This window comes from Poecilia reticulata, linkage group LG5 (genome assembly GCF_000633615.1).
Source record: "Poecilia reticulata strain Guanapo linkage group LG5, Guppy_female_1.0+MT, whole genome shotgun sequence".
In the NCBI taxonomy this organism is placed as follows: domain Eukaryota; kingdom Metazoa; phylum Chordata; class Actinopteri; order Cyprinodontiformes; family Poeciliidae; genus Poecilia; species Poecilia reticulata.
The window spans coordinates 26426065-26437918 of NC_024335.1; the positions used below are offsets into that span (position 1 = coordinate 26426065).

An 11854-nucleotide genomic window follows, 5' to 3' on the forward strand; every position below is an offset into this window, starting at 1 on the left:
AGGTCTAAATGTATTTAAACAGTTTAACAGAAAATATTGCATGAGTTTATGGGGTAGGAGTTCAAAAGTTTCTCACTTCCCCCTACTCCTTTTCGAGCTTGTCAAGATTACTATGGTACAAAAATATGTGTCTTTTGCATTCCTTGCTCTTGTGCGCGATTTTATCCTACTATCATGTTTGAAATAAATAAAATAAAACAATGTTTATGTGGGGAAAAATAGCTCCTAATTGTGGAATGCAGGTAAAGACTTTCTATTTAAAAGATATACATTTTGCATTTGTTTTTGGCTCTTTAAATCAACATGTTGTTGAACAACCTTGAAATTATAGCTGCACATCTTTTAGACGAAGGTTGGAGGCAACATTTGTTGCCTCTTCCTTTCTGTGAAACATTTAAACCTCGAAGTTAGACAGAGAATGTTGATCTGGGCCATTTCTTTGTAGGTTTGGTTGAATGTTTAGTGCAGCACTCAAGCCAAGTTAAGTTTATCTGCATAGCTCATTTCAGGAACAAGGAAGCCTGAAGTTTTGTACATCATAAAAATATAACGTAGAAACTAGTTAGGAAGAAGGAATAAACATTACATTTTGTCAAATGAAGTCATGGTAATCATCAAGCAAATAACCATCAAATATATTGGTCGACGTTCCAGTTTTTATTAATCAGATACAACTCTAAAGTCCTCAGGATTCTGCAGTTTCCCTGAAACAAATTATCACTCGTTACCAGGCCTTTGCATAACTTCACTACATACTCAGGAGGAAATTAAAGCATTAAATCGACTTTCCTGGAGCAAGGATGCATCTAAAAGCGTGCAGGATTGTTACGGACTGGAGTTGGACACCTCTGGTCGTCAGTCTCCTATTATCTCAAACACAATCTGCTTCCCCGTGTTGCTGTGCCCCTTACTTGAGTGTTGACGATGTTGTCAACATATCTCTCTTTTCCATGAAAGACCAAGTTTGTGGAAAGCATAACAAATAATTGCCATGTCAACAAATTGTCCCACCTGGGCTGTGGACCTGTGCAGCTCCTCCAGAACTGCCTCTTGTCTGCTTAATCTGTCATTGTTGGTTCAAGTGGACGGTCATGTCTTAGTGTGGTTCGTAGCTTTACCAAAGTTTTTCTATCAATAGATGATGCATTGCTCCAATGAAATCTCACCAGAATCCTTGAAGCTACTGAAGAAAATAATCCCCTCTGCCTGATGGTGCCACTGCAGTGTTTGCTTATATTTTACATATTTAGAGGTATCACAGTAAAGACAGATGGATATAAACATAAATTTTCTCTTTCAATGTGTGGAAAATTTATTATTTTATGTTTATGATATAAATTCATGTAAGTTCCCCTAACAATTTGAGGGGCATAAATACTTCTGCGATACTTTTTTTTATTGAGAGCGGTCGTATCTGCACACTGCTGTACCCTCCGCGCAGTTTGTCTGGCTTCTCTCAGAGGATTTCCAGTATGACAGATGGACGAAACCCACTTTCCCCCCACTGTCACACTCAAACACTCTGGGAATTAACAGGAGGGTCATGTTTGTGTGTGTGTACTGAAGTGAAGTTTTATATGTCATTCAATTTCAGGAGATAAACTAAATTCATATCCTGAGAAAGGTAAGGAAAGGACGAAGCAGCCGAGGGAGAGCGGACAGGCATCTGAGCCACAGACAGAGTGGGCCATCTGCAGCAGGACTTCGTCATGTGTGGACACCGAGGGAGAACCGGGGGACTTCACAGTAACAGCTCCGCTCTCACGCAGCACCTGTGGAGCCTGATGACTAAACTCTAAAGTGGGTCTACCTGGAAAAAAAATCAAAAACAAACAAAGGTAAGTTTTGAAACCAAAACTAGTAGATGTATATGTTCTGATGCAAATAAAAATTAACATTAAAACCCATGAAGCAAGCGTGTGCGGTGGAGGCACTGAGCCTCAGCCATCATGCTCCCCTGCCGCTTCGTCTCTGGGGATGCAGACGCCGGGCTCTGCTATTCCCATCTCAGGCTGCAGGTGTGGAGTACGACAGGAAAGGATGCAGGGGGAGGAGCGGCGGGCGAGGTGGTCGGCTGGGGAATGAGACAGGAGAGCGTAGTTCTCATTTATGGACCAAATCGTTACCCAGCAAGTCTGTCACGCATTTCAGTGTTTTCACGTCTGGCACACATAGTCACTGTTTTGACTTTGAATCAGGATTTCAAACCCAAAAGTTGTTTTACTCAATGAACAATTTCCTGAAAACAGAGAAAAAAAACACATTTAAAAACATTAAAGGTTTCAAATGTTTTACCAAACATTGAAAAACTTGAAGCAATCAAAACAAGTTCTTATTGTTTACAATATTCCTGTTGTAAATAGGAAATTAGTTGTACATTTCTCAACGTCAATTAGGTTATACATTAATTTAATGAATAAAAGTCATGTGATTTTTAAAGGGAAATTAACCATTTGGTTAAAAAAACTCAACGTTTGGGAGTTAACAAGGACTTTTGCAAATTATATAGAATTTTCTTTGTTCTAATCAGTCGATATTTAAATTCAACTGATCGTGCATTGCACATCCACTCAAAAGGATGTTCACTGAAAACCAACCGGATTTGAAATAACAATTTTGTTTCAGGCTGTATCCACATAATAACCATTTCCTTAGTCAAAGTGTGAATGTTGACCATCTTTTTCTAGCTGCAAGTTGAGATAATATAATGTTGGGTAAACAGCTGATGTTAACTAAAGTTACAGTTTTTATAGCTTCTTAAAAAAATCAGGATAATCGGCAATGCAAGAAATTTGGATCACACAAACCTTTTATTTTTGAAATCAGACGTCATGAAACATTCATCAATTATAGCATAATTCTGATATCTAATTGAATGATGTTTGTTTGAATATGTTGGATTATTCTCGAAGGTATTGTGTCTTGAAAAATGGTTCTTCTGAACTCTGACCCCAAATCAAAAAGCCAGAAAGGATGTTTGCAGGTGGGAGCATGATGATCTGGGTCTTACTTAGGACATTTGGTTGGAGAATTGATGGAGAAAATGGCCCCAAACACAGCTGAGAAAACATCTGATTCCTTCCAAAGAAATAACGTAAACAAACTTCTAGAATGTTAATGTCACGTAAACTGAACATCCAGAGGAAGGAGCCCAAGAACCTTCAAGACTTTAAGGTAGGTGAGTCAAACTCACATGACATTTTATTCCCTTTCATCCCAATTTTGAATGGTTTGATTGATGCACAAAGACTGAGAAAAAAGCTTAAGAGCGCAATGCTTATTTGGTTTATGTTTTAATACAGTAAAATGGAGCTTTCAGGAATCTATTTGAATGTAAATTGTGGTTATGCATGTTCCACATTTTTGAAAGTAGATTTCTGTGCTTTAGAATTTCTCAAAGAGTGAACCATTTCTCAACTAAAGCCTTTTATTGACAATGTTATAACGCTCCAAGCCCCCCCACCCCTCTCCCTCCTTCATCTCTCCTTCACTGCAGAGAGTCGGGGGTCCCTAAAGTCATATCGGCCATAATTGCGCGTCTCATGCGCCTATGTGGCCCTTCTGGTCAGAGCAACCCCTCAGGGAGAGAAATGAACTTGTTCGACAGTCCATCTCCGCACTGCATTGGGATGGATGGAGCAAACACCTGCTCACACGCAACTTCAAGCTGTCACATACAGTTAGGCTCAGACTGCTGAGCGCGTCTCCCCTCAGCTCAATGCGGCCGCGCTGCGGATTTAGCGGCCGCCCTCGCAAGGCAACAAAAGCCTGGGCCTCTCCTGTTTGTCTGTCTGCACAGCACAACGTCGGAGAGCTTTTGCGCAACTCCCAAAGACACAAGCACATAAACCGACACACGCATGCACGACGAGTGGAGCGCCAGGGGGTGGAGAGGGCGGGTGGGCGATGGGGGCGCGTTGAGCCACGGGCCGGACACGCGCGATCTCCAGCGCGTTAAAGGGAGTTGGGTGGGAGTGGGAGGAGGAGCTTGACGTGGAAGCTAAAACCAGGAGCCCCTGTGGAGTGACCCGCACAGTGAAGGGCTGCTCTGCTTCAGGTCACAACTTTAGCGCTGACTGATGTGCGCAGACCGCAAACTGTGATCCGGGATCAGAGCAATAAAAAAAAAAAAAGGCCTGAAAAACTTCCTTAAGAGGGACCCGAAAGTGCAGGTAGGCTTCCAAATAATACTTTAAAACACTCAGAATTTATAAAGTTTATATCGTGATTAGTATGTTTGTTTTCATTTGAATTTGCGCTAACATCATGCAGAAAAAAGAAGAAGAAAGAAATACGAGGCGAGAAGCTTTAGTAAAATCGATGGAAAATCTGCATCTAAGGTTTAGTTATTTCGCATTTACCAAATACGACACATAATAGCCAAAATGCCTGTTTTAATTCAGCCGGAGCCCTCTGTTAGGCCAGTGATCTGGAGGATGTCAATGTTTCGCTTAATCCTCGTGGTCGCCGCTTCATCCACTGAGTAAATCCTGCGCTGCCCCAGTTTGAAGTCCTGTCAGTGACTTTATCTCGCTGCAGCATTACCAGTTCACAAAATGACCGGGATTAGGCTGACCCCGAGCGGGGTGGTGGGGGCAGAGTGTGACAGAAGACAATGGATTCGTTTAAAAACACACACAATCTACTAATTTAGAGAATATTTCGTATATTTTAGGTTTTAAATTGAGTTTCGGGCAACTAGAGGCACCTATGGGCAGGGAGGGTGGAGCTGTCCGGTGCTGAAACAGGGCATTGCAGATTAAATGTTATCTTTTATGCAATGGATAGTTACTATTAATTATTGAAGTAATTAATTATATTAATTATTTAGGATGTTCTTCTATAGGAGTACAACCTTTTTTTTTAGATATTTCACAAACATTTTAATGAATATTGGCCTATAAGCTATAAGATAAACAAATTCTCCTTAATCTGTTCTAAATAAAATGAAGTTATTAAGATATTGCTTAGTAGATGAATATTCAACTACCTACCGATGTTCGTTTAATTTGTGTATAAATAAACTGAAAGGTTCATCCTTGTTATCTCAACACAGGATCATTTATAGTTGTTTAAAGGCAGAGATGGTCCCTGTCAGTTCGGTTTTGTTTTGTTTTGCTGAGCTCATTTCAGTCTACATATATCAGTACATCATTTCACTCCACAAATCATTAAAACTAAATTTACATAATGATGTACGAGATCTGGTGATGGACTCTAAATGGGAGTCCATCACTATTTAAAGTTGTGAACCCAAAAAAACAACTACTTCACACATCGTCTTTCTCAAATAATAATATCCAATGTCCTTATAATCACTTATATCACTTATATTAAATATAATAAAATCCAAACTGAAATGCACATTTACTTCAGTGCAGTTTTATTAATAAACTTTTAAGATCATTTGTGATTTTTGTAACTTCTTGAAAAGCATCCAGACAGAAAGAAAAACATCTTATTTGTTCAATATGGAGAAAATGATAAGGGTTGAAATTTAAATGTTTAACTACATTTTGTTTTACAAAACATCCACCACGACATTCATGTTTTAAAAACATCTAAGAAAGTGTTGCATTTTAACTGTGTTGTGTAACAATATATGTTATCTCATAAACAGTATTTCTACTAGTATGTGTAATCTGTGCAAGCAAACCAGATTTCCTTGCATTGCTTTTGAGTTCTAGAAAATGCAAGAGAAATTAAATTCTCTGCAAAAGCAATTTCAGTTTCTGATCTGTTGACATGAGTATCACTATTTGGATGGGAAAGCAAAATTGTGCACTGAAAATCTTTTTCTTGGAAAAACCAACAACATGAGCTGCATAAGCTCATAGTATTAACTTAGTAGTGGTTGAGTTCTAAGAAAAAAATATAACATAATGCATAAAAACAGGCCCATAAACAGATCCATGCAGAGCTGCTTGAACTGCACTGGTTAGAAATTACAATAATCTGACTTTACTTGGGACGTTCTTCCCTAAAAACAAACATTTAAAAAAGAGTTTTACCAATAAATACACACAAAAAAACATAAATATTCATAAACTTTATAAAAAGACAGCAATTTAATTCCCTACTGTCTGACATTAAATCATAATCTTTTGCTTTCCCGGGTCAGTTAGAATTAACAGCATTGATTTTATTTGCTAAATGCCAGAATAATGAGACAGATAAAAACAACAACTTTTGTTTCACTTTATTCAAATTCAGAAGCTTACATACGATGCCTTTAAATAATCTGGGAAATCCTTTATCACGGTTTAACAGGTTTGTAAGGCCGAGAATATGTCTGAATAACATTTCATTGACAAAAGCGTTGAAAAAGCCTTTTTTTTTTTTTTTTACAAAAGTATTAATGCAAATGCAGTCAGACCATAATTTTTGTAGACATGAAGAAATACCAAATGCTAAATGTTGAAATTGGAACAAATTGGTATTTTAAATCACCAACAACTTCAAGTAATCCATGTTTCAGAGCAGAAATCTCAAATCTAATTCCAAGAGAAAAGTTATGTAGATTGTTGAAAAGATCAGTGCGAGGAACAGCCTACAAAACTAAGAGTTGGAGTCGTTCTGTCAGGAGGAATTGACCAAAATTACAGCAAATTATTGTAAGATGGATAATCAAAGTCACAAAGTCTAAATGGAAAGAAGGTAATGCATGTAAACTTTTGAGCTTGAAGTTAGTTGGTCTCACAAAAATATGTCTTTCTGTATTCTGGCATTCAGTAAGCATGACCTATTTTGGGGGTAGGTGATATTGACTTCAGGTTTTGTTAAAATATTTTGTGGTACTATTGCGATAAGGATGAAAATGTTGATTAAAAAAAACTATTTTTGAGTTTATTCTTTTTAATTGTTTGGCTTTGACTGCACGGCACAAAAATAATCTCTTGAGAAACATTTGCAACGTGCTTCTTTAGGACACAAGTCATATTTTAAAAGTTTGATTTCTATCTCTAAGCTGCTCACAGTGAGGAGAGTGATTTTTACATTTTCTGGAATTCTCATCGAGAAAATAGTCAAAAATAACAATTATGATATTATGGACAGTTTTGGGCGGTTTTACATATCATTAACTGGAACTTATCACGACAATGATAAATCAGAATTATTATCATAATAAGAAATTTATCACAATAAATGATAAACAGTACAATTAATTTATAACATTAAAAGTTTGGTGAAACTTTTAATATTTGGTCAAACATTAAAAGGTTTAAAATGTTTGAATATTTGTAAACCTGTGCAAAAGCATATGTGGTTGACAAAGCTCTTGTTTGCAGAACATCATGATGATTAAGCCATATGTGAGACTAGCAGAGGGAGAGGAGGTCATCAGCCCCCTGCAGTGGATGGATGGAGATGTGAGCTCACCGGACGGGAGCGCCTCCGTCCCAGCGCACCACTACGGCGCCGGCGTGGCGTCCCAGCAGAACAGAGAGATGGGAAGTGAAGATGCAGAGGAGGACGAGGAGGATGCAGATGAAGGACTGGAGGATGAAAATGAATCCAGGAGACGTGGGCCCAAGAAAAAGCGGATGACCAAAGCCCGGCAGGAGCGCTTCCGTGCCAGACGCATAAAGGCAAACGCCCGGGAACGCTCGCGCATGCACGGCCTGAATGACGCTCTGGAGAACCTGCGCAGCATCATGCCCTGCCACTCCAAAACGCAGAAACTGTCCAAGATTGAGACGCTGCGACTGGCCCGCAACTACATCTGCGCTCTGTCCGAGGCCCTGGAGGGAGGGCTTTCCACTGAGAGCAGGGCTTTCATGGAGACACTCTGCAAGGGGCTTTCTCAGCCCACAACCAACCTGGTTGCCGGATGTTTACAGATTGGATCAGGCTCCAGTGCTGGGATGAGACCTGAGGACAGACTTGGAGTCCGTCCACCACCTAATCCTCTGGGAGGCATGGTGGGGTACACCTCCCCAGGCCTGCCAAGCCCCCCGTACGGCACCTACGACACGGCTCACATGCTTCACCTGAGAGCCATGAAAGGACGGCAGAGCGAGAACCATTCTCCACCGGAGTATAATGCTGGAAGTGTGGGAACCCCTCCGTATGACGGCCCCCCCACTCCGCCTCTGAGCATCAGCAGTAACATGGTGCCCAAACGGGAGCCTTCCCCCCACTACCCACCACCTCCGCACCAGTACTCCCCCTCCAACGTGGACCAGGTTCTCTATCAGACTCAGACCAGCTATGATGTTCACTTGGAGGGTCCGTATGACTCCTACCATCCACCGCACATGGTCCCAAGACAAATAACCTCAGTCTACAGAGACTGAGACGAATCCAATGCACCACCTCATGAATCACTCCAACCTGACTGATTCCAAGCAATGAACCCTTCATGACCTCTTTAAAAGGGGTCTGTTATGCAAAATTCACTTTTTGCACATTTTTATACTTCCGTTTGAGTCTCAACTGCTTCTAAAAACAGCCAGAGCGCTTAAAAACCCCCGAAACAAAACATTGATACATTTTTTTGACAATAATGTTTTTTGGTGACTGGAAAATGAGCCGTTTCAAAAATTTTCCCATTTTTGAGGCACAGTGCATCATTACCTAGCAACCTCAGCTGAGTAAAGTCCATTACCTAGCAACCCAAGCTGAGTTCAGCTGGTTTCACTGCTGTACAATGGCTTCTGGAAAAGACGAGTGTTTTGTGGCTGACTTACCATTCATCAACCACATATTGCATCCTTGTTGGTTATGCAGAAGCCTCTACCAATGCTTTTCAAAGTTGTACAGTTGTATAGTTAGTAATCTGTTTGCAGCCATTTTCACATGTGAGTGTAAACAGAACAAGGCAGACTAAAGTTTAATTACCTAAGAATGATTTTGTTCAGAACATGTGATGAACATATTGTGTATAACCCATAGACCTTTCTCATCCGGTTCAAGGAAGCATAATAAGTCACCTTTAAGACTGACCAATCTCTTCATGAAGAACTACTAGGATAACTTTAGGTTTTTACAAACACAAGGTGCATTTGCACAGTAGATTAGTACTGCTAAGTATGATTAGAAAATACTTGACTGAAACCAATACAATATCTCCCAAACTGATTACCAAATGATCAAAGGAGTGCTCAGGTCCTCAGCTGATGCTTCAGCCATTTTGACCAGATGTTCTAGTACTGTACAGTAAGCACTTCTAATTTTTGCTTAGGTGACACGAGACCTGCTGCATAAAGTACGTTTATTTATTCTGTAATTTAATACCGTGTATATGAAGTTTGTTTTTTACTTGCATACGTTTTGTCAATGCTTTTATTTGTTTGCTTAGTTGATCCTATTAAGCTGTTTTTGTGTCCAGTTTCCTTTTTTGTGAACTGTTTTGATGTTTTGCACTAAAACACATCAAAAGGTACATTTCTCAACATGATGTTCTTGATTTTTTATTTTTATTTATTTTTTTGTGGATACTAGAAGAAGAAACGCATACAGTTCTCAGGTTGACAAAGCAGCCATTTTACATTGGATTTTGTGTTATGTATTAGACTTATTCACTCTTGTTTCTATTTGGAAAATGTATCATTAAAATATTTTTGAAAAATTGTTCAACTCTGGATCTTTCATGGGTAGACATGCACACATTAATCTCTGCCATATTTGGGCTTTAGAAGATCTACTTATCTGTTTTGCTCTGACTTTATATTATTTACTTGCCAGTTCATGTTTCATCAGACGTACTTTGAGCTAATTCAGAAAACTGGTTGATCATTGGTTGATCAAATGATTCACACATTTACCTACACAAGAGAAATTCAGGATTCACTTGGCAGTAATTGACCAATTCAAGACATATTTAGAAAAAAGTCTAATTAAATGTACAGAAATATGCTTGACATATTGTGACAACTTGTTCATTCAGTTTCCATGTTAAGATTTATACGGCAAACGTTTGATTAAATGTTGTGGAGGTTGAGACTATTCAACAGAGACCTATATAAAATTTGATCAATATGATTTATGCAATTGAAAATGTAGGAGAAAGCAGAGAATTTTACATTTTCTCATGCATGTGGATATAAAAAAATATTTGCAACTTGTTGAAAGAATGAGAAACTTAGTTTTTGATGTTCACAGGCGACAAAAAGATTTTAATATTGAACAAGTAGTTTTGAGAATTTCAACTCATGAGAAGTTCATCAAAGCGACTGAGAAAAACTGCAACCTGCAAAGCGCTTTTTAGTCATAACTCAAAATACTTACGTGACAAGTTTCACGGTTATTTACTTATGAATATTCATACATTCATACACGGACATGGAGGGAGTGAGATGATTTGGGAGTGTCTAACCATAATCCAGGATGAAAACAGAAAACAGCATGACAGACAGACAGACAGAGATATATCTCTCTCCTCTCTCATTTTTCTCTGCAGCTCTGTGGTTTAGCTGCCCTAATCCCAGGGTTGTCTCTTAATGAAGCCTGGATGCGTGAGGCTGGATTGTAAGATAAAGATTTTATGATTAACGTGTCTACCCGCCTGTGCAGACTTTTCTCCTCACCGGCTCCGGGTCAGCGTAATCCCGTCCTGACATCGGACCACAAACTAAATACTCACATGAATACAATTGACTTCACACAGAGAGAGCCAGTGTTGGAGCCAAGAGAAAGAGTGGAAAGCGTAAAAAGGGACGACAGAAATAACAGATCTGATCTGAGAGCGTTGGTGTCGGTCAGTATCAATGACCACCCACCGAGAGGTCAATGAAAGAGGTCACAAGGCCACACCGGGTCAGGGCTCAGTGGTGAGAATGGTCACTCATAGCATCGTTACTTTTTTCTCATCACTTACTTTGTATTTTTGTGCAGAGTTGCAGCAGCTCATCATTTTAGATCAGATATTTGTAAGTATGATGTCAGAGGTTGCATTATGGGAGACATTTTCCTAATCCCGATAAACACACTGATGAACATCCCACTCCTGATCCGTGTGGGGAGAAATATATCGCTTTGTTTTCACAAGGATTAGTATAAGCCTCTGTGTGCAAGAGTGTATTTGTAAAGCAGAAAAAAGCAGGGACTGTGATGAAGGGAGCGGATGAATAACAAAAGAAGGGCATCTCTCCGGTCAACGGACACGCAGACACTCACAGACGTTTAGCTCTCACATGATAAATGATGGATTTGATAAAGCGCCGTCTTTAGAGCAGAAAACATTTTAGAAAGAAGAAGACAAAGAATCATCTGGAGCCCCAATAAACCTTTTTGACCACTGACATCTAACACAGTTTGATGAAGGAACATAAAATGATTTGGTTGCACTGAAGATCTTTATTGCTCGTATCCTTCATCAGCTGCTCTACATTCTCCTCATAAATCTCTCCTGGTTGACCATTGTCCGTGTCCTCAGTGTCCGTTTTTACGGTGCATCTGTTGCTTTGCTGTTTCCAGTCAATTTGTTCCTCTTTTTCCTGTTTTTTTTATTCCAGATCATGTCTTTGCTGCAGTTTTCTAACATTCTAACATCACATCCCTTACCATCCTGTTCACTCTGCATGGTTAAATATGGGCCCTCATCCAGTCTAGTTAGTGCCTAAAAGAACCAAACCTCTGTCACATCAAAATTTTCTCCATTAGAAACAAATTGTAAAAAAAATAAAAATAAATCTGATATAAAAGAAAAAGAATGCTTCAATTATATTCATTTTACCAGGGTTTTTATGAATACCAGCACCTGTGCCACCAATTATTTAAAAAAACGTGCTTCCTGCTCTTGAAGCGTCTGCATGTCAGCTGCGTTTGTTGCGGTATGCACAGGTTTGTCTGGCATCATGTTCATCTTACATGTTCACGCTGCCGGATGTGCTGTTTGGGATAAAACACAGCT

At 39.4% G+C, this 11854-nt stretch overlaps 1 protein-coding gene across 1 annotated transcript; it reads left to right on the plus strand.

Annotated features, from left to right (window-relative positions):
• Nucleotides 1–4002: 4002 nt before the first annotated feature.
• Nucleotides 4003–8458, plus strand: LOC103465377 (neurogenic differentiation factor 4-like). Its single transcript, XM_008410135.2, has 2 exons — nt 4003–4172; nt 7290–8458. Exon 2 carries the CDS (start codon nt 7296–7298, stop codon nt 8295–8297), a length of 1002 nt encoding a protein of 333 aa, XP_008408357.1. The 5' UTR covers nt 4003–4172; nt 7290–7295; the 3' UTR covers nt 8298–8458.
• Nucleotides 8459–11854: the final 3396 nt, after the last annotated feature.